Source organism: Parasteatoda tepidariorum, chromosome 2 (genome assembly GCF_982258835.1).
Source record: "Parasteatoda tepidariorum strain Cologne lab strain chromosome 2, Ptep-v5.0, whole genome shotgun sequence".
Lineage (NCBI taxonomy): Eukaryota > Metazoa > Arthropoda > Arachnida > Araneae > Theridiidae > Parasteatoda > Parasteatoda tepidariorum.
The window spans coordinates 17327267-17352836 of NC_141756.1; the positions used below are offsets into that span (position 1 = coordinate 17327267).

The 25570-nt window shown below is 28.7% G+C and overlaps 2 protein-coding genes across 3 annotated transcripts; one reads left to right on the plus strand and one right to left on the minus strand.

Annotated features, from left to right (window-relative positions):
- Nucleotides 1-4379: 4379 nt before the first annotated feature.
- Nucleotides 4380-20330, minus strand: LOC107441575 (thymidylate kinase). Of its 2 annotated transcripts, none has more exons than XM_016054891.3 (6): nt 20184-20330; nt 17705-17839; nt 16100-16208; nt 14258-14348; nt 12387-12575; nt 4380-7289 (listed from the first exon to the last, which is right to left on the minus strand). In XM_016054891.3, exons 2-6 carry the CDS (start codon nt 17829-17831, stop codon nt 7158-7160), a joined length of 648 nt encoding a protein of 215 aa, XP_015910377.1. In that variant the 5' UTR covers nt 17832-17839; nt 20184-20330; the 3' UTR covers nt 4380-7157. The 2 variants fall into 2 exon arrangements, with proteins under 2 accessions (XP_015910377.1, XP_042897047.1); XM_043041113.3 differs by lacking the exon at nt 20184-20330 and adding an exon at nt 19844-19960.
- An 11-nt stretch (nt 20331-20341) lies between these two features.
- LOC107441574 (vesicular integral-membrane protein VIP36) lies at nt 20342-25184 on the plus strand. Its single transcript, XM_016054890.5, has one exon. It carries the CDS (start codon nt 20475-20477, stop codon nt 21462-21464), a length of 990 nt encoding a protein of 329 aa, XP_015910376.1. The 5' UTR covers nt 20342-20474; the 3' UTR covers nt 21465-25184.
- The last annotated feature ends 386 nt before the right edge of the window (nt 25185-25570 follow it).

Genomic DNA, 25570 nt, shown 5'->3' on the forward strand with positions numbered 1-25570 from the left:
ACTCTTTATTTTAATCGATTTCATCATAAATCCAAGTGACGTTTCGATCGCTCTTTCGCAGTTAAAACTAACTACCGATCGACATACGGTTTTTAAAATCCTGGTACATTTAATGCGATATTCTAACTCATGAGTTATCAATCTCGTATTGGATTTATCACTTTTTGATGCGATTTATTTCTGTCGATGTCATCAAAAAATCCTCAATTATTATTCGGCAGTTATAACACCATATTTTCTCAAAAATTTAAAAATCTTGAAATTTTTAATAGGACAATATTCTGAATCTTGAAGTTAAATCACACATTTAAATAATCACTTTTCAATACGCTTTCTTTGTAGCTGTTTCATGGTAAATCTGTAGAATTTTTTTCTAACTATTTCTACGCTTTACCAGGTAATTTGGAAATCCCGTAGTTTTACTTTGATATAATTACAATACTTTAATTTCAAATCACACATTAAAGTAATCGCTTTTTGACACAGTTTATTTGTGCTAACTTCATTGTGAATCTCAAGTTATTTTTCGGCTGTTAAAATATAGTATTTTCAGATAGTTTTGAAAACCTTAATATTTTAATACGATATTATGAATCTCGAAGTTGGATCTCACCATTAAATAATCACTTTTTCACGCGTTTTAAATCGCGCATTATCAACGCATTTTATTCGTGCTGATTTCATCGTATTCTACTTGATTTTGAGGATCCCGTTATTTTAACTACGTTAGTTATACGTTATTAGTTTTACGTACTAATGTTGTTAAGTCACGCGATTTTCTAATCGCGTGACAATAAAAATCGGCCGAATTCCATATATTCAGCAGAAAGCAACATATTTTTAGCAGCATAGCTAAATTTAAACCGAAATTTCAATGCTAAAAGAGTATTTTCTGGAAAAACTTATTCATAAAACAACGTTAAAGATATGGTCTATCAGAAAAACTTTTGAAAATGAAGCGCTCTCATAGAAAACTAAAGATTATGTACAAAAGCGAAACAGAAAAAAAAAATCTTAATACTGGGAAGAAAATTTTAACACTGGATATGTGTTTTCCAATTACCGTATTTTCAAGAAAAAGTGAAGAATAAAGTCCAATAGAAACGCTCTTAAAAATTGCCAAGATATTATAAAAACATCAATAAAATCAAGAGTTTTATTTTTAAAGAACAAGCTAGAGAGAAACAAAAACTTTCTTGACTTTTAAAATTAAACTCTAATATTTTTAATCTCAATTTAACGTTTGCATTGCCGTAATTTTAAAAAACAATTTCTATAAAATAAAGTTTATTATAAACGGTCCTTAAAAAATGCTGTGTCTTGATAAAACGCTAATAAAAGTAAAGGTAATAAAAAAAATGTTTTTGGTTCCTAAAACAAAACCTTCACTCTGAAAATCACACTTATCTATGTTACCGGCTATCTATGTAGTGCATGAAAAAAGTGGCAATAAACGAATAGGCTATCTGAAATGTTCCGTTAAAATACTGCGCTCTATAATAAAAACATCAAAAATGATGCAAACCAGAAAAACAAACAAACAATTGTTCTCAATTCTTAGAACTAAAAGTGGCGAAATTGACTTTCCCAAATATAATTTTTTAAAAAGAAAAGAGGTATGAAAACTTGTGGTTCAGCAAAAAGAAATGTTTTAATTCTTTGAATTTCGTTTTTCCATTTGTTTTCCTGAAGATAAATTTGTAAGCACGTGATCTTTCATTCAAACACATTATATTTGCACATTTTACAAATATATTACTAAGTTTACTGATAAAAAAAGTTAGTGCTTAGAACACAAATGTTGAATTAAATATTACTATATTTGCCTAAAAATTGTTGAATACGCTTGATTGGTTATTGCAATTACATAAATTTTCAGGCTTGTGTGCTCAAAATAGGCTTATAAATCTTCGTCAAGTAGAAGAGGACAGATAGCACAATAGGAGAGACAGCACCAAGTAGTACCGCCTAGGAAAAACGAATACGCTTGAGGTCCTTCGTTAGTTAACCTGTTGTGCAAGTGGCCCTTCACTGAAAAAGGTTGTGCATCCCTAACTTAGCTTAATGCTTTTTATGCATAACAAATTGTATTTGATGAAACTTTTAACTAATTCAGAAAACGAGAAAATAGGTTGATTATCCAAACGATCTACCTCGTAAGGGGCCTTAAAGATTTATTCTTATTCTTGATATTGCAGGATGTTAAAAAATAGATTGCTAAAGATGCACTTGAGGTATCAGCTACATTTTAGAGTGGGCTTAGAAGATACAATCCGACTAAGCATTCTGTTTACAGCATCACTGGAAATGATTTTCACCTTGAACAAAACAGAAGTTTCTTGCCAAAATTTATGTTTAACGTTGCAAGAATTAAACATTAGATTGATAAAGCTGCAACTATTTGCAATATTTTAGAGTGGAGTTAAGAAGACGTGATGTGCAATCCAATTAAACACTCAGTTTTTACCGAATTACTAGAAATGATAATTACAAACATTTTCACCCAGAGCCGTGGTGGCTCAGGAAACAAGCGTTCACCTTCCAATGAGGTAAACCGGGTTCGAATCCCAGTAATGGCTGGTCGATACGAATTCCGCATCGTATCGAGTGCGAGCTGGCATAAAATATCCTCAGTGGTAGATGTATCGTGGAATAAAGTACCCTACCGTGGGAGGTTTTCTTCTCCATGCAACGTAAATGCAGGTTAGTTCCATCAAATAGTCCTCCACAAAGGCAAATTTCTCCCAATACTTGATCCATGAGTTCCCTATCTTCTGGATTAGGTTCAAAATTACAAGTCTACGGAGTTGAACATTGGTAGTCGTAAACCAAGAATTGGGTCGGCGGTTATAAAATAAAACATTTACCTTGGTCAAAATTATAAATTCTGGTGGTAAAAAATCGAGTTACCAAGAGTACTGCATGTTTTGATTTTATTGTAAAAGTAGCACTAGAGTTATATTTATGGCTATCAGCCCATGAGATTTGAAATCAACTAAGTATGATTTTAGAGAAAAGCGTTACCTTTTAGGTTTTATTTAACGGCTATAAAATATCGGGTGAACTTAACAAATCTGTATAGAGCCGATATTGGCGAAAGAGCACAGCAATGAAAAACTTTGGCTAAATAGTGGCTCTAAAATATCGAGTGAATCGAACAATTCTATATATGGCCTATATTGGTTGAGTGACAGCTATAAAATATCGGGTCAGTTTGATAATTTCAAATAGGGTCTTTATTGGATGAATCGAAGTATTCTATAAAAGGGCCCACATTTACTATATAACGGCTTTCAAATATCGGGTGAATCGTACAATTTTATCTATGGTCTATATTGGCTGAGAAACATTGGTCGAGTCTGACACTTCTATATCGAACCGATATAGGCTGAATAACTGCTTTAAAATATAGGGCCGATATTAGGAAAATAAAATATTGGGTGAATTTGGTAATTTTATGTAGGGTAAACATTGACTGAATAATGGCTATAAAATATCGGGTGAATCGGACATTTCTATATCGGTCTAGTATTGGCAAAATAATGGCCCTTTAAAACCTAGTTGAGCTGAGATTGGTGAATATTGGCCTAATGAGTTCCCAAGTTATTTTGCTGCTGGGGATATTATGTTAAAAACAAATGAAATTTCTAATTTTTATTAATTGGAAGTTGAATTCTATCTCAATTTCTCTGCATTGCGTACAACTTATTCTTTTTTTTTTTTAATTAGTAACAATTTATGCATTTTTACTTTTTATCATGCATAGTAAATAAGTGTCTTTCTGATGGTCAAAATAATATGTATTGCAGTTAGTCATTCTTAAGAAAGGGTGACAATAGTAAGTATTCAAAATTTAGTAATTTATATGATTTCATTAAAATATCATCATATCCTAAATAAATTATCTCATATAATATTAATATTGCTGTATAAATTGTTTTCACTGGTGATAATTTGTATTTTTTGAATTAATTCAATTAAAAGTCACAAAGAGTCTTTTTTTTTTTTAAACAAATGTTTAGATGTTTATTCCTATTTTTTTAAATTTTATTTATTAATGAAATGTCAATTGTTTGGCTACTAGGTCATTAGACCACAGGCCCTCTAATATTTCTCCACTCGACCACAGTAAGTATCAGGACACTTGTCCAAAGTAATCATATTCTGGCCAATTGTACTGATTGAACATGCAGGGGAGTAAAAAATAAACATTATTAAAAATTATGAGACTTGAAATCCGCTGGGTGATACTTTTAGACAAAATAACAAAAACTTTCTTAGTTAACATTAAGAGGTAATGAAATTAGAAACAAGTTAGATTTTACTTTTTCAAAAGATAACACATACTAAAAGCATAAATAAAAATAACACACACAAAATGCATAAGTAAAAATGATTTATATAAGCAAAATATGCATAAAAATTACAAACTTAAGTAGAAAACTATTATTTACTATGAGCAATTTTGAATGAATAATGACAATAAGTACTAGATTTGTACTAATACGTAATTTAAATTTAACACAATTATCACAAAATAGGTTTATGTAGCATTAAGAGCAATATGTGTAATTACATTATATAATGTAAATAACCACGACCAAATGAAATTTACAAAGATTTTTTAAATAAAAACACATTTCAACTTTATTCCAAAAATGTATTTTTAACATTGCACATAAATAAAATTCTGTAGCCAGCTTTACCATCATTACAAAATCATACCATCAAACTTCAACTTGTATATAATTTTTTTTTTCTTAAATCAGGAGCAAGTTTTTTTCTCTTTCTGTGTGTAACAAAAAAGCCGCTTTAGAAATAAAACCGATGCATAGGTCATAATTGCCTTAACTTTTATTACAAAAAGTTTTCCTCAGCATTAAAAAAGCAGGAATATGCAATTCACAATTATAAGCCTTTTATCATTATAAAAAGTCACATATCATTAGCACACACATCACAATATCATAGAAGTTAAAATTATCATCAGTTAGAAATGACATTAGTCTATTAGAATTCATCTTGGTGGTCAAATCAAATATCAAATCAATATCTACCTCTAATAAACCTCTTACTTTAGTAAATGTGTAAATTTTTATCCACATCACACAGTTTCTCTCTCTTATAATATAGAGTAGCCCTTTTTCTAGGAGATGAAACCAGAATGTAACTTTCGAATGGTGTGACAGTCTAAGGGTAAACGCATGACTTTTGCTTCCAATTGGGGAGCATCTTACATATGAAGCAAATATGGCAGCTGCAATTAATATACACACTGCTAAATAATCGCTGATGAGCAATAATAGTATATAAATAAATAAAATTTTAAATATACAATAAATATGAAGGTTAATGTAAAAAAGCCCCTAACAATCGTAAAGAAGCATATAACTGAAAAAGTGGAAATAGGGTGCTTAGGAAAGTAAATGATAGGTCTGCACACAATGCACTTGATCCAGAGCTGTCTTAATAGCATGTAGTCCCCCCGCCCCCGGGCACATAATTGTTTTGTGCCTCTATAACATGTCATATTGTTTGAAATCAAGCTTCACATGCATGAAATAAAGCAACTTTTAAGATAATTTCAAAAAATTTAAACACATTTTGATTGCCCCAAAAACTCAATGAACATTTAAAAAAAAAAGCATTTTTAAACTATGCATAATTTTTGAAAAAAATTGAAATTCTAATCAATTGCAATCCTCAAATAATAAATGAGTGCCTGGGGCCCCCGCGTAAAGACGGCACTGACTTGATCCTATATGCACCAAAAAGTGGTGGTATATTTAAAAAATATAAGTGTATATAATAATATATATATACACAATGCCTGCACCTTTGCATGACAAACGAGCATATACAAAACAAAAATGATTAAAATATTACAACTAGTTTGCATATTTATATACAAAAAGGTTGTAACATTAAATTAAAAATACAAATGATTAGTAATCTATGATCTTGTTTGTGTTGCAAAAATTACACCAATATTTAAAAGTTAAATTCTGAATTTAATGCAAGTTCTTAATATTTGTAATTCTGAATATAATTGGTTGTTTTCTTCGCAAATAATTGTAACTCATCTTTAATCGTGACATCAGCGTTCTAAAGAAGGAAACAGTTATGCAATGTTATTATTTTACTGAATTTAAGTTTTATGATTTAACCCCTAATATTTTTAAAGTGTATTGAGAAGTTTAATTTTTTTAGAGTTTAGCAGACATTTTTATAATAAAAAGTGAATAAATTAAACATGATTTGAAAAAGAGAGAGAGAAGTGTTATGAGCTAAGTAAATTAATATTCAGTACCTTTAAAGCATTCTGCAACATTAAGGATAAGGTAGGTATTATTTGATTTGAAATTTATTTATGTAGAAAACAGATCAAAATAATATTTTGTTTTTTTATCAATAGCATAAAACATTCAATTAAGATTTCACAATATGCTTCTTTAAAAAAATATATGTATAGAATGTTTTGAATTAAGTTAATAAACTATGTTAAGTAGTCAAACTATGTATGAAACTAAACTGCCCAAGCTCATTAATAAAAACTAAGAATTCTGTTAATGAATTACTATAGCATCCATTAAAGAAAAGAAAAAACTTTCTGCAAATTAGATTTAAGGAGTCAAATAGTTTTTAAATTTGAAAAATAAAAATAAATTCAATTTCTTTAATAAAAACTAATCTTGGCAGTCTAGAACAATTTCTAATATAAATGTCAGTTTATGCAAATAAAATAAAAAATGTGAATAAATGCTAATAAATAAACACAAAAGAAAACTAACACTATTTACAGATGATTTGCAGAACTAACTTCTAGAAGCATTTTTCGTAAAATAAAAATATGTAGCACATAACACAGGTTGAATGTGATTCACATAACTACGTCTAAAAAAATTATAAGAGTATAATAGACAAATAAAATAAAAACATATGTTTAAATGAAATTAATAGTATGAATACTTGCTTAAAAGGAAGAAACTTAAGTTCAATAGATTTAAAAAACCCTACAAAATAAGGACAAGATAAAAACTAATGATATGAAATGTTATAAATAGTGGAAATGTCACAGTATAAAAAGCAGTCTTATTGTTCAGTCTAAAGATCAATGGTAGTTTGAATATAAAATCCAGGCTCAAAAATATGTGAGATCAGACATATGTCTCAAAATTATCAGTCCAAAGAGTATCGTATGTGGAACGAGCAGAATTATTTATAGTTTGCTTAACTAAAGTTTTTATTTCTTCTTGAACTTCACTTAATTCTCTGTCTGTACTGATAACCTAAAAAATAAAAATGCAATACGTTAGTTTATTAGAAATTACTTTTATGAAATAGTATTGATAATGTTTCCTAAAAGATTCATAATAAATACATACTATAAATATTTTATTAAATATTATTTCATTTATGAAATCACTTAAAAACTTGTAATATTATAATATGAAGAAAAAAATGAATTTAGCAAATATAATTAACCAAAGTTTTTAAAAAATAATTACATTTTCATATGTAAGAGAGTGGAATTATGCTTATTGCTAAAGGGAATTCACACTTGATTTAAATTTTGACCATGTTCATATTAATTAGAGCACTTAAATTTTAACTTTAAGTGGAGCTCTGTATTGGATGAAGACAATTGTTTTCTACTACAATCAAGAATTTATGCTGGATAATTTTTTGCCCTCTGATGGTCATGGAATAAATAGGAATTTATTGGAGTTTTTTTTTTTGTATCAATACTTTTCAAAGAAGGGTTATTTTTCAATAGATGGCACCACTATGATAAAATTTAAATGCAATCAAAATTATGATATTTCATTAGAAATTTTTATTGATCCTTTTAAAATGGGATTTTTGGGGTAGATTGTGGATATAAATTGTATTAACATTTAAAGAGGATTGGATTATCACTTTTATGGCGTATTAGTGGTTTGTAGCTGGTTTTTCATAAGGATCTTTTTTTTTGTTCTGACGTCCACTGGATGCGTGATGACTTTTGAGCGAGTAAACAGGTCAGTATGGATTATTTCGCCTTGATGAAAAAAGTATAAGAGGCGTGAAGAGTGGCTGAAAAAGCAGGACAACGGGAGTGCGGATCGTGCCCGATGGAATGTTGGGTTGAAACATCACCGCTGACAGGATCTATCATGGCTGCTAGAAGTGTGTTCTGAGCCGGTATCATCGAGAATGAGTTTAGATATAGCTGGAGTCTCGGAGTGAGTTGATCTAGGCTGAAATGCTGAAAGGTTGATGTTTGGAAAGAGTCTCTGGATGCCGCGACTAAGTACGCAACATTGGTCGGATGAGCTGTTGTCTGGAAGAAAGTTGATCTGAAGCCTCAGAATAGTTGACGGGAAGTGATAGACTGAAAGTCGCTAAGTTCAAGACGGTTGGCAAGAATTGAGCGTTCCTCGGCAGAAAATCGAATGTTTCTAAAGAACTGAATGGCGGTCGGAAAGTCGAAGTTCTCCTAGTCCATAAGTCTAGCTGCAATCCCGGTCGGCGTTCCAGAAGGTGATCTGCAAGTTCCTTTTGTATTTATAAACTCTAATTTCTTACCTTTTTAGTAACTTTTTAGAAGAGCATTTTATTCTGTATTTTAAATTATTTCCATCAGGTGTTAAGATACCTATTTTAAGATGAGCCTTGGATATTTAATTTTAATTATCTGTTGTAGGAATATAATGACCTAAAGTTTAAATGTTTTTGTAAATTTAGAATGAGCTAGTATTTTTATTTCGTAAATGTCTCTTTTAGTGTGAATTAATTGAATGTTGTGCATATGAAATTTAAAAGTGCTTTTTATCGAAAAGTTTTATCTTGAGTATAACAATTTGGAAATTTAAAAGTGTATAAATTGGAAATTTTAGTGCGCATGAAGACATCTGGAAATGATTGAAGTTGTGTTTGTTGAAAATTTATAGTTATAATAAAATTTAATTTTAATGGTTAAATGTTTCATGTAATTCATTAGTTATTTGTCTATTTTTGAACCTGGGTAACCGTTACCAAAATTCAATTAAAAGTTCACAGCCTTGCCAAAGTTTGAAGGGTAACGGTACAGTCAATGAAAATTTCAACCACTGTTCACAAGCTAGAAGTAATCAAACGTAAGCTTAATGATTTATCACCTTTTTGATAATACAAGTTACTATTGCTTCCTAATCGTAAGAAACAAAATTTATCTGCCATCAAAATTTTGACCACTTTGCAATGTAAACAAAGAAAATGATACATTTTTAAGAAAGGAGAAAATGGATCTATCAGAAAAATATAGGGCACATAAATCAGAATTTTAAAAATCACGAGAGAAACAATATCATTAATTACTAAAGAAAAAATAAGATTGAAACACGGATTTAAGAAGGTATATAGAGTGTTGTAAAGTGATTACTTAAATGCGTGATTTGAAATTTTTATTATATTATGAGAATACAATTTTAGTGTATCAGGATAAATTTTCATGTCGTAATATATTAAAAATTCATTAGATCCAATTGTAGTTTATTAAATATTTGCTATTTCGGGATTACTTGTTAGATAATCAATTTTATACTTTTGTGTTAACCTCAGTAGTTCATTCAATCTGGACAAAGATATTTCAGTCTCATGTTCTTAAAGTTTATATGAAGTTGTGTTCGTCTTTAACAATTCTGCGTTAAAAATTCATGGTGCATGAATGAGGAAGAAAACAGAGAGTGCTGGCTAAATGAAAATAAATGTCTCGGTCGCTAGATTTTGCCTAAGTTATGAAATTTAAATTTTAGATCAAAATTTTGTCAGAATATAAATTATTGATTTGCGAAATTCCACGAATTAGGGAAAGAATCACATGCCTAAAGGTAAGTTATTAAAGTTCTTAAGTTATGAAAATTTGACTTAATTCTGGTTTATTAGTTTTATACTATTCACATAATTTTTTTCTATCAAAACTTGGTAGGACATTTAATGTTAACTGAGTGCAGGAGATAATACCATATCATTGAAAAATGGTAATATACAATAAAATGATAGTTGAATTAGAATAAATGAAAGTTGGAAGGAGGTTTAACGTTAACTGATTGCAGGTGGTAATACTATATCATTGAAAAATGGTAACATACAAGAATAAAATGAAAGTTGAATTTTCATATTTTAGCAACTATTTTAGTTTTTAAATTTTACAATCTTATTTTAATAAACAATATGACGTTATCATGAAAAATGCGTATTTTCTGCAAAAATAATTTGATGCTAACACTAAATCTGTTTTATAGACACAAACTGTAGGAAAGAATATTGTCCTGCGTTAATGCGTGATCGGGCATTGAACATGTTAATCTTGAAGGAGGGGCATAGGCCTTGTTTACTTCACAACATCATTATCTAAATATAGTGGCAGCTCTCAGGAAAACGAAGCTCTTTCAGAAATAGATATTTATTTGACAATTGTGACGCGTAAATAAAGCACAAATGATTTAATAGAAGAAAAATATAACTAAATATTTTTTTCGAAAATCATTTAAACTCTACTTTATCACAAAACTTTTATTTCTAAAATTTAATATTGGCATCAATATCATTTGTTAAATTGATGTACTCATTATAACATACTAATGCATATTCAAGTTTAACCAGAAATAAATATCAAACTTTAAATTTAAAAGTTCAATCTAAATTACTTCCCAACTCTCAATTTTCAAGTTTAAATTTCCCTAGTATCTTCAAAACATTAAACTTTCAAATTTAATCTAGTAATACTTTATTAAACATTAAATTTATGCAAGTTTATAATTAAAACAGCATTATTAAAATTACGTTCTAGTAAATGTTCAAAATACAAAAAGTTTTACTTACACCTTAAACTTCAAAAATAGCACATTATTAAAAATTCAAAATACTTTTGCTATTCAAGATCTAAAACTTAAAACATTTACTATTTACCTGCCTTATTATCTCTCACTGTTATTACAATATTCAAAGTTCACTTGTATGTCTTAAAAAAGTATATTATGTCTTAAAAATGTAGAATAAAAAGTTCAAGTTTCCAGAACTATACATATTTCAAGTCTTTTATAAAAACGGCAAAGTTCAAAAAAATAATGCAATCCTTCAAGAAAGTTGAATTACACAACTGTAAGTTTAACTATAAATCTTTAAGGATTTGAAACGAAATTCACTACAGAAGAGCACATCTCCAGTTTCTATCTCACACTGTGTAGAAGACATGATCCTTTGACAAAGAAACCCATCTACAAATGCCGCCTCGAACATCCACATACTGGTGAGTACTGCGACAAGGACTTCATTGACATTCACGTTTCGTCTATCTTTTCAGCCATGCTTTTCCCCCAATGAATTGAAGTTCAATAAAACTTAAGCACTCAGTTTCTGTTCTTTACAAATTGATTGTTTAAATAATCACTTCTCAGCTTCCAGAAAAACCATCATTCCATGATGGCTCAGACAGCCGACCCCCATCAAGGGAGTCAGCACGGTTACAGGAAATCGAAACTTAGTTTCCTGTTCAATATCTCTACCGCCGGCTATTTCAGCTTTGGTTTCACAATGCTGCTCTTTGTTTTCAAATCTTCTGGGTCCGTAACTCATGATGGATGGGTATGGACAACATCATTAAATAAATGGATAAATAGCAGAGTGAACCTGTGTAGTGACAGAACTCAAAACGAAGCTTTCATAAATATATATTTATTTGACGATTGTGACACATGAGTAAAGTACAAATGATTTCATGAAAGAAAAGAATTTCATAATCATAATTACACTCAACAGAGTGTTGTGCCAGAGCAATGACTCAACTTCTGTAAGAATCCTTGTTAGTAACTTTTTTTTGTATAAACCAAAGGGTGAGACATCATAAGCCTCGGCCTTTTAAAAATGAAGATTCGGCATCATTGACCAATTAAAAGCTAATGAGCATCTTGCAATGAGGTATTGGCAATGGTCCAGGAACCATCTCGAGGATGATCCCAAGACATGCCATCACAATTTTGATCCTCTGCAGAAGGGGTCGCCTCTGTGCCTTGGTAGCCCAATGACCTGCGTGTGAAGTCGAGCACTTTACGGTAGAACAGTTTAAAAAGGACCGATACCGCATGCCCTCGGTCCCTACGTAGGCTGATCAAAGTGGTCACCCACCCGTTTACTAATTGCAGCCAGTGATGCTTGACTTTGGTGTTCTACTTGGACCATCTTTACCATCAATCCAGTACGGAACTTAGGGATACAAATTATACTTAATTTTTTAATAGGATGATTGGAACATACATTCAAGCTAAAAACTGCAGAGATATGCCACTTTTTAATTACATAACCATAATAAAATAAATAGTATTAATACCAAATAAAGAATTTTTGTTTGTTCTTTTTATTCATACCTTCCAGTTGTCTTCTCGTAAAAGTCCGTATACTTTCTTCACTTCATTCTGAAAATCTCCCTTCTCATACCTTTCTTCACCAAAGCCACTCCTCTTGGCCATTGCTTCTGAAGGCAAATCAAGGTACAGTACTAAATCTGGCTTTGGCAATCCTACATCTGATTGTTTACACCAAGAGAAACTTAAACCCTAAGAGAGTATTAAAAATCTTATTAGCACAAAATAAGTACAGACAAATAGTTCAAAAAGTGTCTGACAATTGAAACACTAGAATTAGGGCTGTGTTCATATATTCTTACAGAAAATGTCTTTGACCAACAAATTACTTGAGAAAGCAACATTATATGTTTTTGTTTTTAACATTGCTAAAACCTGGTAAATCCCAGATAAGAATCAGAAATGTAGCTTCTTCAACCTTCTTTGGCAAGCTTCCTCCCTCTATATGAATTATGAAATGGCAATATTAGTTTAGTGAGAATTAAATGTTTAATTCTTAATAAGCTATTAAAATGCTATTTTAATTCGTAAAAAAATTTTAAAATTAATTTTTTTATATAAATAATTTTAGTCTCTAGGCGATCTTATGTAAATTTTTTCTTAAATAATTAAGCTATTTATCCATTTTAAAGTCTAGATAATTCTTTTAGTTTACGAAGTACTTTTGGAAACTAAAGATACTTCACCGATAGCAACAAATGGAAAGCTTCTGTGAGCCTACTGGTAACAGATTATAAGCTATGACGCTTCGCATTTCCCTCAAGGTCATTCATTATTTGTATGACGAGTCCTGTTCGAGAAACACATCTTTATAATGCCTGAGTCAATTCCTGCTAGATAAAAAGTGCTTTCTGTAATTAGCTTTTTTCATGAAAAAGACATACAATTCAAAGCAAACACAGAGGCAGAGAAACAAAGTTTGCTCCTTGCATGACTGTGCTAGTCCTCACGTAATGCTTCTAGCCACAACATTGCTCAAAGGTTTCAAATGGAAAATTTTAGATCATCCATCCTGCACCCAATGACTTTCACATACTTTCACAATGCAGGGCAGAACTTTCACGATGTTGAGATCAAAACTTAAGTTGTTAACTGAAATGTGGTTCCAACAATGGGTAGTAAAGTTCTATGACTTACAAAAGCTTGTACCCAGAAATAACAAATGTTTTGACAACAGCAGTGACTCGAAAAATAGAAAATGCACCAGTAAGTAATTTGTAATGTACATTAAATCAAATTTTTTTCAAGTGAGTATGCAGCATTGTATCTTTACTTTTCAAAAATGCCTCATAGTCAAAGCAATCAACAAATACAGTAACTAATTTTTCTTAGAAAAAGAGCAGCGAAAAACACCCTAAATATCAAAAAATAAGATCATTAGTCCTATTTTCCGAGTATCTTGATAATGCAAGAACATGAAATTAAGATCAGAAAACTTATCAATAGAGTGAGTAAAAAAAATAAATATATTTTGACATTTCCTCAATCACATCGGAGCTTAATTTACTGTATGCAAAACAAAATTTCTGGAAAACGAAACCTAGGTAAAGTTAGAAATGAACCAAGGTAAAGTTAGGCGTTTTACTATCTCTGTCTAGCTTAAAATTGATACAACTTTTAATGTATTTGAAACTATTAACACTGTATTGCATTAAACTGCATATTTTGTAATAAAAAGATGTGACAAAGAATTCATACTCATAAATGATATGTCTTTTGTATACACAGATTTTTATAATGCAATAACTATAATTCTTAAATCATTTTACCCATTTTTTTCTACAACTAAAATATATTTTATTAATAAGTTTATATTAATAACTAGAAATTTATGATGAAGAAAAACACTAAACAAAATAACAGTAATATCATACTTTTTTGGCATAAGAAAAAGCCACTCCTGAATAAGCATAGCGATCTACAATCAAATTCACTCCAGAGTTAAGCAGTTGCAACATTTTGGGTCTAAAAATTGTAAATAAATATTAATAATATACATACCACAAATAAGCATATACGTATTCAAATACTTATGGTTTTAATTTCGTTTCACTGTTTGTTCCAAAACAAATCAAATTGGTAATATCTCAAGCCTTATCATATAATTTTGGTATTATAAAAAAGATCACCAAACTATTAAGTTGCATGGAAAGTTCATGCCCCTCCTCATGCCACACACCCAGCAATAATCGATGCAAACTTTTTAGATGACTTTATATTAAGGCAGTTAGAAGACTATATTTATACAGTTAGGCTAAATTGACAGTGGTAATAGGTACTACTCCATTAATTAGTTAAGCACCACTCAGGGTGCCAAGCCAAATTATTCAACAAAAAATAAGCACCTTTTAAGCACTCAAAAAATATTTTTAAGCACTTTAAAAAAATACCATAATTAGGCAGGATTGGAAAGTTTGTGACAATTGACGGTTTCATCTGCAAACTTTTTAGATGACTTTATATTAAGGCAGTTAGAAGACTATATTTATACAGTTAGGCTAAATTGACAGTGGTAATAGGTACTACTCCATTAATTAGTTAAGCACCACTCAGGGTGCCAAGCCAAATTATTCAACAAAAAATAAGCACCTTTTAAGCACTCAAAAAATATTTTTAAGCACTTTAAAAAAATACCATAATTAGGCAGGATTGGAAAGTTTGTGACAATTGACGGTTTCATCTTGTTTTAACCATCATGACGGGAAAAAAACCAAACCTTTTGGCATTGTTTTTGACAATTGTAAAAAATCACGAAATTTTGAATCATGTAAAATGAATAGTGTTTTCATATGCTGGGGACTGACAATACAATATGCCAAAATAGACTGGGGTTGAATAGAACAATGTGAACTTTTTTTTTTTGCATAATTCATAGAGAAAATCAACATGGTAAAGGAAAAAATCTCAATTTGAAAAGGGGAAAATTAAGCACCTTTTAAAAACACCCAATAAAAAAAGCACCTTTAAAGGTTTTTAAAAAACAAAAATAAGCACCTTTAAACACTTTTTAAAAATGCTACACATCCTGCCACTAGAATAAAAATAGTTTAGCAACTATATTTACAGCCCTTGGAAGACGAATAGGGCTAAAAACATTTTTATGACAAGAAACTTCAATTGTGCAGATGCAAATAATTTACAAAGTCTTTGATTCAAGTTAAAGTTTCTCTTATTGAAATTTTTTGAAATAGGTAAAAATTGGAATAGATAGATTCAAACTTATTAAATGAAAGATCTGGGATTCATTCATATGTATATGAAAATGTCATGAAATAAAATGCTTCCAAAAATTCATGGAAATAGACAAAAAAAAAAAAAACTTATTACATTATCTTTTCAAGGAATTAAAATATTAAATATTTTTATTCCTTGAAAAGAATTTTAAAATATTAAATATCAAATATTTTTAAATTTTTATATTGATTTTGCTAGTTAAATTAATGTCCATCATAAATAAATCATTTTATAATCAATCATAATAATCAGTTTATCATAATTAAATCATTAATTAATTAAATCATATGATTGAATTAAAAATAATTGTAAATTGAATTAAAAATAACAATATTTAAGTCTTAACTCTGAAAACTGGTTTTTGCCCAAGATGCAACACTTATTTCAATTGGAGAAGAAAAATAATGTTAATTACTTTAACTAAGTATTTAAAAAACATTTGTTAAATTTGATTTCAAAATATGAATAAAAATATAGCATACACTGCTTCCCATCTATTGGCAGAGAAAAGGAGATGAACTGCATGGTCTTCTATTTCTTCAGATCCAGTGAGATATTTGTTGATAATACCTCCAATAACAGTAGATCGATCTATAGAATAATAAGGATGAGTAACGGCGAATAAATAGTTGAACAAACATGCTCATAAGGCTTAGTTTATTATAAGCAAGATTTGAACTCAAAATAATACATTGAGAAGATCAAAGAGCTATAGGAATGAAAGAACAGTCAAATTAGGTAATTGACTCAAGGTTAGGTAATTGAAAAAACTTTAAAAATTACAGAAAAGTTTTATTAAGTCATAGTGCATTGTCACAAAAAAATATGAGAATGATTACATGTTATAGAAATAGACTTCTTTGATATTTATAGCCCAACACTGCTATCTATAAGGGCATATTTTGCGATCCTCTTAACTCAATCTTTGATTATAACAAACCTCAGTTGTTTTGAGCACTTGCTTTTCATACAGATATTAACAAATATTCATGATTTAGATATGGATATTGAATGTGTACTGTTCCTCGCTTGAATAGGCATAAAATATTTCTTGTGTAAAATAATGTACTACATATAAACTTTCACTGTTGTTCAACAAAACATGGTGCATTTTTTGTAGTCTATCGCTATGTAATACAAGAGTTTGTCAGTTTCATTAGTAATACTCATGAAAATGAAATCATTCTACTACTTTAAATTAAATCCCTAATATTATTGAGTTGGGCTTGAATTTACAAGGTTCCATAAGTGAATATAACATCCTTAATTAACTGTGAACATCAATTCACTTCAAAAACCATATTTAAATTGCCCATCAATGCTTACTATACAAATTTATCAAGATTGTTGATTCAAAGATTACAACATATAACTGTAAATTTTTTTATTAGGGAGTGCACAATATGCAGCTGCAGGAAGAAATGCATTCATTTAATGGTTAATATATAGTTTGTCTAAAGTAAAAACTCCTTCAGCCATACGTCTGGATCCGTGGTGGTGACTATGTTATTGAGGTATAACTATTTCAAATAGGGGTGTGGGGTCACAGTTCAGGATAGGTTTTGGGCTGAGGCCAGCAAGAGAAAGGGGATATTTTTCTTCAGTCTATTGTGATAGCCCTAGAATGAAGAGACGCTACCCTCCCTTAAGTGCACTGTTCTTGTTTCCATAGCAACTGACGGCCTCAGACTTTGTGGCAGGGGGAGTTCTCACTGTGGACAAACTATACAACCCCTTATCTTCCAAACAAAAATAGCTAAGCACTAAATAACAAGAATAAAAAAAAAATTATATCTGTCTTTCAAACTACAATCAAGTAATTTTTGAAGAAAAAAAAAGAAAAAAGCTGAAATAATAATTTTTAACTTACAAAATGCAAATTCAAGAAGTTAAAATTTTCTTATTTTTTTATCTTAGAAAGAAAAGTTCTTGATTATTCTTAATATAAACAATCTTTATTAAGTATTACTCATTAGTTTAAAATATAAAACTATGAAATATCGAGCAAAGCTCAATTGAGAAAAAACATCTAGATTTGCAATGATAGATTTTAATTGAAATAAAATCTATTAAAACAAGTGAGATACCTGGAAACTGTAGTGTTTCTACTTTAATATCATCTTCTTTTAGAGCATCAGAGAGCAATTTAGTGTGTGTCGATTTTCCAACACGATCACAGCCTTCAAAGACAATCAGAGCACCTCTGCGAAGCATACCTAGGGCTGATTAAATCAAAATACAGCTTTTGTTCAATACGAATTTTTAAAAATAGAAATGAGCAAAAACTTGGAAAGATTTAAAGCAGTTTTAAGCATTTTTTTTAAGGGCAGCTGCCCTGCATGCCCTTTGATCCCAATAAATTCATCTTCTTTGCCCTTATTATAAAAATAAGCTACAATCCCTTAAAAACACTGTCTTTTTATTCATATTCCACTTTGAAAATAATTAATTTGCCTTTGAAATAATTACACACTGGTAAAATTATCTGTGTTTATAGGTTTAATTTAGATTAATATTACAAATATTTACTTGGTCATTATTATTCTCAAGTGGTTAAATTAAAGTGGTTACTGATTAAACTTTTTTCAGGAGACATTAATAAACTTTCTTAACGATTTTAAATTTTTTAAACAAATACCTTTTTTGTAAAAACAATGCATATTTAGATGTTCATTTTCTCATAATTTTCAGTTTAATTATAAAAAAAAAAAAAAATCTTTCAAAATCATTATCAATTAACCATTTTTTGTTAGTTTACCCTTTTTGTAAAGAAAAAATAAATATGCACACGGATTGCTTTTTATCACGCCATTAATTATTTTTATAAACTACAAATTTTTCTTCTGTTTTAATTATGAGAGAAAATTACTTTTTGAAATATACTTATAATATAGTATAAGAGAATTATTTAAAAATTTTTGAGAATAAACTTTAGTCATTACAGAATACTAGAAATTTGGATAAATTTTTACTGTGCTAAGTGTTTTACTGTTTTAAGCTTCTTTCAAAAATCCAAGAGCCCTTTTCAGAGAGGAAGCGCCCTTTACTTTTTTTATTCCAAAGGAGAACTCTGCTTAAAGATATACATGTCTTATTTTCATTTTAAAAAGAAGACGTTAATGTACATTAGTTAAAAAAATTCATAACTATGAATTATACAGCATAGCATAATTATTAGTTTTACTTTATTCTAAATTATACATTTTGCTATTGTCAACACATTAGAACAAATGAAATGACTTTCCATCTTTAACAAACGGAACTACACTATTTTTTTGTACATTTATTTCCAGGGGTCTGTCTAGGTTTTTTTGAGAGGTACCTATTTTGTGAAAATTTAGACATAATTTGTGAAAAATTAAAAATTATATTAAGAAATCAACACAGAAATATGGATTTATCGTTTCTTAAGGGATACAAAAATAAAATTTTTAGAAAAAGTATTTTGTGAAACTACCATTTTTCCTAAAATGGAATTTGTGAAACTACCGTTTTTCCTAAAGTTGAATTTGTGAAGGTACCGCTAAACGGTAGTAAATTCAGCCTGGACAGACCACTGGAAAGGTATCTATTTTGTGAAAATTTAGACAAAATTTGAGAAAATTAAAAATTATATTAAAAAATCAACACAAAAATACGGATTTATCGCTTCTTACGAGACATAAAAATAAAATTTTAAGAAAAAGCATTTTGTTAAACTACCGTTTTTCCAAAAGTTGAATTTGTGAAAGGACCGCTTAACGGTACCTTGTAAATTTGGCTTGGATAGACCCCTGATTTGAATCCTTACCTATTGCTAAAAGTCTTACTGCATTTAAAACCCTTTAAAATATAATAAAAGATATAAATTATAATCTAAGTCTAAAAATAAATAACACTAGTATATCCCCAAATTTCCACTTATTATCCAGTTTAACTTAAATTATAAATTTATACAGATGAAAAAAATAGCTTCAAAATTTTATTTAATTAGAAAATAATAAGAAATAAAAGTATACACCAATAATTATTGCCATCATGATAAAAATTTATTCCTTCTGTAAATTGTTGTTAAATTAATTTAAATTCCTTGTTAAATTTAAAAAGGCGAGCGAAGAAACAAATATAAAAAGATTCCGATTCTTTCACAAACATGAATTTACATATTAGCTTATCGATATTTATCACCGAAAAGTTTTCTTGGATTACATTTATAATACAAGAAAATATCTAAATTTAACACTAACTTGGTTATCTACACATTAACGGAGTTCCCTATTAATTTTATCGCTCTCTATAGAAAGCTAAACGCATTTCATTAAATACTTTACCAATTATGATATAAAATCATTGTAAGTCAGAATTCATTAAAATAAAATATGTTATGAGTTTAATTAGGATACACGAAGGCTTGATTACAAATCAGTAACAATTCCAATTTGTATGCACATTTCTACAGAGACTGTCAAACAAAATTTTTTTCAGTTGAATCAGATTTTATAATTATTGTACAAAAAAAAAGATGAATTTAGAAAAAATAGCAAAACGTAAAATTTTAACAGAAAGATAAAATAAACACAGAAATACCTTTTATATTAGATTTTCTCAGCTTTCGCGGTTTTATAAACACTCAATCCATTCACATCACAAATGACTACAAACTGCCAAAAGCCGGTAACAAATTCCATATCGGAACAAAAAAGATATTACTGAGCTATAAGCTACAAAAATATTATCTTAAAAACATCTGTAAGATTTCACGAGCTGTAAAATCGTGACTTACCGTGACTAAGGTGAATATAACTGTTGATGATATTTTAAATTTGCTAATTGCGTGTTTTAACAAAGCAATTTTTATAGATTTTTTTCTTACATACTATGAAGTCAAATTTTTCTGGCACTATGAAAATGCTGTGCTTTCAAGTTATTCTCGTTCTTTTTAATGCGATGAATTCTTTGGCGGTGTGGAATACAAATGATTATATCAAGCGTGAACATTCAGTTGTGAGGCCTTATCAAGCTTCTGGTGTTTCTATTCCATACTGGGATTTCAGTGGAAGTACGATGATCACAAATAATTATATTCGACTCACTCCCGATTTGCAAAGTAAATCCGGTGCTGTATGGAACAATATTCCCTGTACAGTCAGGAATTGGGAGCTTCAAATTCATTTTAAAGTACATGGGAAAGGTAAAGATTTATATGGTGATGGAATGGCAATTTGGTATACGAAACAATCATTAGTAGCAGGACCAGTATTTGGAAATCAAGACTATTTCGATGGTCTTGGAATATTTCTTGATACCTATGCTAATCAAGGAGCCCATAGTCACGGGCATCCATATATATCTGCTATGGTGAATAACGGTACACTGCACTATGATCATGATAGAGATGGTACACATACTGAATTAGCCGGATGTGAATCTAAGTTTCGGAATTCCGAACACGATTCTCATTTGTCCATTCGATACGAGAGAGATGTTTTGACTGTTTCGACAGATGTAGAAGGTAAAAATGCGTGGAAGGAATGTTTTTCTGTCGAAGGTGTCAAACTACCGACCGGTTATTTTTTTGGAGGTACTGCAACGACTGGTGACTTGTCTGACAATCACGACATTATATCTATTCGTTTATATGAATTAGAAATTCCTGACTATAAAGACGAAGAAGATCGGTCAAAAATTTCTCCTAAAGCTTCGTTTTTTGCCCCTCCAAGAGATCACATTGATGATCAGCCTCCAGCAATGTCCGGATTCAAACTCTTCCTTATTATTGTATGTGTTCTTTTAGGAATATGTGTTTGCATTATAGGTGGTGTGATTGTTTTTCAGAGAAGTCAAGACAGATCTAAAAGACTGTATTAAAATTTGTTTAAAGCAAGACTGTGTATTACGTTATGTATTATTTGTACATTTATCATAGGATGTCCCTATCGTTGCCAATTTTATACACATAAAGTATTTTATTCTTCTATAAAATAGCGATTTGAAGTAAAATATATCATCTGTAATTTGTATCATCTTTTGATTTGTGTAAAAGCAGGTTGTGACAAAGGAAATGTTTTATATATGTGCTATCAACATATCAAATCTTCCTTTTTAAATAGTGTAATTTTTATGTTGTTTTTCTTACTTAATTATAAAAAAATATGTTTAAAGATGAAATTAAAACCTGATGTGCAAATGCAGTTCTCTGATAAAAAGTAGAAAAAGCTAAGTTTAATAAAAACTATTTCTGAGTGAAACTAAAAATCTTTTCAGTAATGACAATTACTCTTAAGCTATTTTATTTTATAATATATTTTGTTTTATAATATATGTTTTATCTTATAAAAATCTCATTTATAATATAGGTAACCATTTTCATTATAATTAATTTCTCATTATAAACTTATTTATAATCTTTAACAAAATTGATTATAAATAAAATGTCAGACAACTTGGACATATATTTTAACTGAGAGATGTAGACGATAATGAACTAAAATATACCTCTTTTTTAATGTAAAATAATACTATTTGTGTTTAATGCTTTTCATGATAAATTATTTAAAATAAATGAATCATTTTTTTTAGATTGTCTTATGATTAATTAGAAAATCATTAAATGTATTTTACGTATTTCAAATACTTAAATTGCACTAACCTACTGCATGGAAGATAGTATGCATTGCAGCTATAGTTTATTAATAGAAATGTAGTTTTTAGATTTATGTATATCTTACTTAATTTTTTTTTACCTGTATATGCATGTTTTAATTGATTTTTTTTTCTTTTATTCATATACAGTGCTATAAGTGTTTGTTGAATCAGGAACTTTTGAATTGATTATTTTTATGAGCAACAGTAGGCTTAAACTGTTTGCTATAAACTTTTGCTGCCACATCCAAGACATAATTTGCTGGTATTCAATCTTCATATTTTTGCAGTCTTCGATAATTTTTTTTTTTTTTTTTGGAATTATATATTTAATGGGAAGAGTAGTCTTCCTTCTGATAAGGAGGAGACAAAATAGCTACTAGTTTTTTTTCCTCTTTTCTTTTTATGATTTTAGAAAAATCATAAAATATAGGTTATATACAGAATATTTGGTTGAAAGCATGTAAAACTGAAATTAAGCTATATGATTCATTTTATTTTTTATTGTCATCTTTAAACTAACTCACAATTCTATTTTTTTTTCTTCTGATAATGAGATACTTGCTCAAATTTAAATCTACTTTCATGTTGTAAAAAGAGACATTTTACATATTGTGAAAAATTTTGACAATGCTTTTATAACTTTGCTTATATAAACAGTTTTATCAAACTTTAGATTAACGCATGACGTCTTTGACTTGTTATCACATTCAATATTTTATAAGCCTTTCCCCCCCCTCTTTTTATTGTATAATATTAGTAGGCTTTTTGCTAATTTACTTTATATTTGACTTTGTAAATGTGTCTATAATTTATTTTTAAATTTAGATATTAAAATTTCAAAACTTATAAAGCTTAAAGTGTTTGTAACTACTCAATGGCATGAACTTCGATAGAGGTGAAGTGGAGGCAACTTTGCTTTCTTTTTTCTGCCTTTCATGGTATTCAAATCTTTTTCTTTTTTTTTAAATGTTGACTTTAACAGAGATGATTGTGCTCTGAGAAAAATCCGGATTTCCCAATTTATTTGTTAATCCCGATTGGGAAACCCAAGGTCCAGAAGTTTCAAGAAATCATCAATAACATTTATGTATAAAAATTCTTATATATTTTATTTAGAAATATTAGAACTAGAATTTATACTTGGCATATTTTTCATTTGTAAATATTTTTTCTGTTAGAATAATAATTGTGATTAGAGATAAAAAGTAAACTTATACATAATTATTCATTTAAATTATGCTGCTTATAATTTATTTAGAATTTCATGTTTTGAAAATATCAATGACTTAAATTTATAAAGTCATTAACTTTTTGAAATGGTCATTAATGATTTTACTCAAGAAATTTTCAGGATTTTTTAGTTGGGTTCACAATCACCCCTGCTTTTATAAATGTAATTAAATTTTAAAAAATAATATGAACTTCATGTGTGCCCCCAAAGTGGCACCTGTGCCATAGGTTTGCCATTTTTTGTCCCTATAGGTTTATTTTCTTTTGGTAATATTGTTTTTAGCTTCTTGTGATAAGAAATCAACTGTTTTCAACTTCAAGATATTGCTAAAGCAAATTTCATTTTATGATACTGACACGTTTTTTTTCTCACAATAAACATTTTAAAGCATAAGTTAACATGACATAAGTATTTTAATGTATTCATAATATTTTAATTCAGACCCATTCTCAAATATAGGTACAGTAAATGCTCAATTTTTTTTCTCCATCCAATTACTTCTGTCAATCAAACATTTATGTTCGAGATCAATCCAGGCCTATTCACAAAATTCAAATTTATAGAAACAACCCTTTCATAAAAAATTTAATTCCTAAAAACTGCCTTTCCACTCTTTGCTATCTATTGCACAACAAAAGGAATGATTAATTTATTTTATATGTGTTTCATTAGAATTTGTTTTCCTTTTTAATATCAAATGTAATGCGAGCTGATTTTACTATGATTTTGTTATTTAAATTTATTGTTCTGTCGAATCAGAGTGGAAGGATAATGTTGTTAATATTTTAAAAATAATTGTAAGCCTACATTGTATATTTTCGAAGGAGTGTTTCACCGACCATAAACTTTTTTCTACCTAATTTTTCTAATGCATATCTTAAAAAATTTAATGATAGTTCATGTTCATTTTTCAATGTTATCTTGTTTTGAATAATAAAAGCTGGAATATCTGTTATTATATTTAAATGTGGAAATCTTATAATTCAGTTTTAATGTTATTTTTAGGTAAGTTTTATGTATATATGTTACGGTTAAAGAAAGTAATAAATCTGACTTTTATTTATAATAACTAAGGATTATTAATAATAACTATGAAGAATGCATTCAAAATTTTTACATTGACCAAATTTAATTGGTAATTATTAATAATAAGCAGTAAATGTGATAAATTCTGTTTGATTTTTAACTTTTACTGACTTACTTAGTTATGATTTATGATAACCAGTAATTATCAATATTAATTTTATTAATTACACTGACCGTAACATAAAATTTTCTTCATTTATGTATTTATTTTTAAAAAAATTCACTTATTAAGTTTTAATAAGGCTATAGTTTAGAAATTTGATATCCTCAAGCACTTATGCTGCCTTATTTAAAAGATCTCTATAGTTATATTTTTCTAAAATTAACTATTATATTGTTTCTGTGACTTAATTGTTGTTAACATGACTGTCTTTCTTATACTTGCCGTAAATAATTGAAATTTTTTTAAAATTTAAAATTTATATTTTATTTAAATTTGCTTGTTTTGCAAAATTTTGCTCATAAAATTAAGAATAAAGTTGTAAAAAATGTGTTTTATTTTATGATTTTACAAATAAGTTGTAACTATTGTTTTAAAAAAATGTCCAAAGAATATTTTTGTTTACTAGTCAGTCTTATTCTCAATTTAAACATTCCTTTCCTAATTAAATTGAACAGTTTTTCCATTTATGTTTTATATTATTTCTTTCTATTTCTGTATGATGATTTTTATGTTCTCATCTATGCAAGAACAGCCAGTGTCAAATTTTTGTAATATTAATGATCAAGTTTTTTTGCATTAATGACTTGACATATGCTTGGTAACACTGATATTGAGCTTATTCCTTTCAGTTATTACATGGGTTTTGAAGTAGGAAAAAGAAGCACTTTATTACAAAAAAATGTTTTTTTTTCTGCTTTCAAGCTTATATCATATGAAAAAGTGACTTTTGAACACTTTTTCCTTCATCTAAAAATTTTGAAAATTTTACTGTAAAGAACTTGTTTTTAGGGACCCCTTAAAAAAGTGTCCTTACAGTAGAACAAATAAACATTAAAAAAAAAAAAAAAA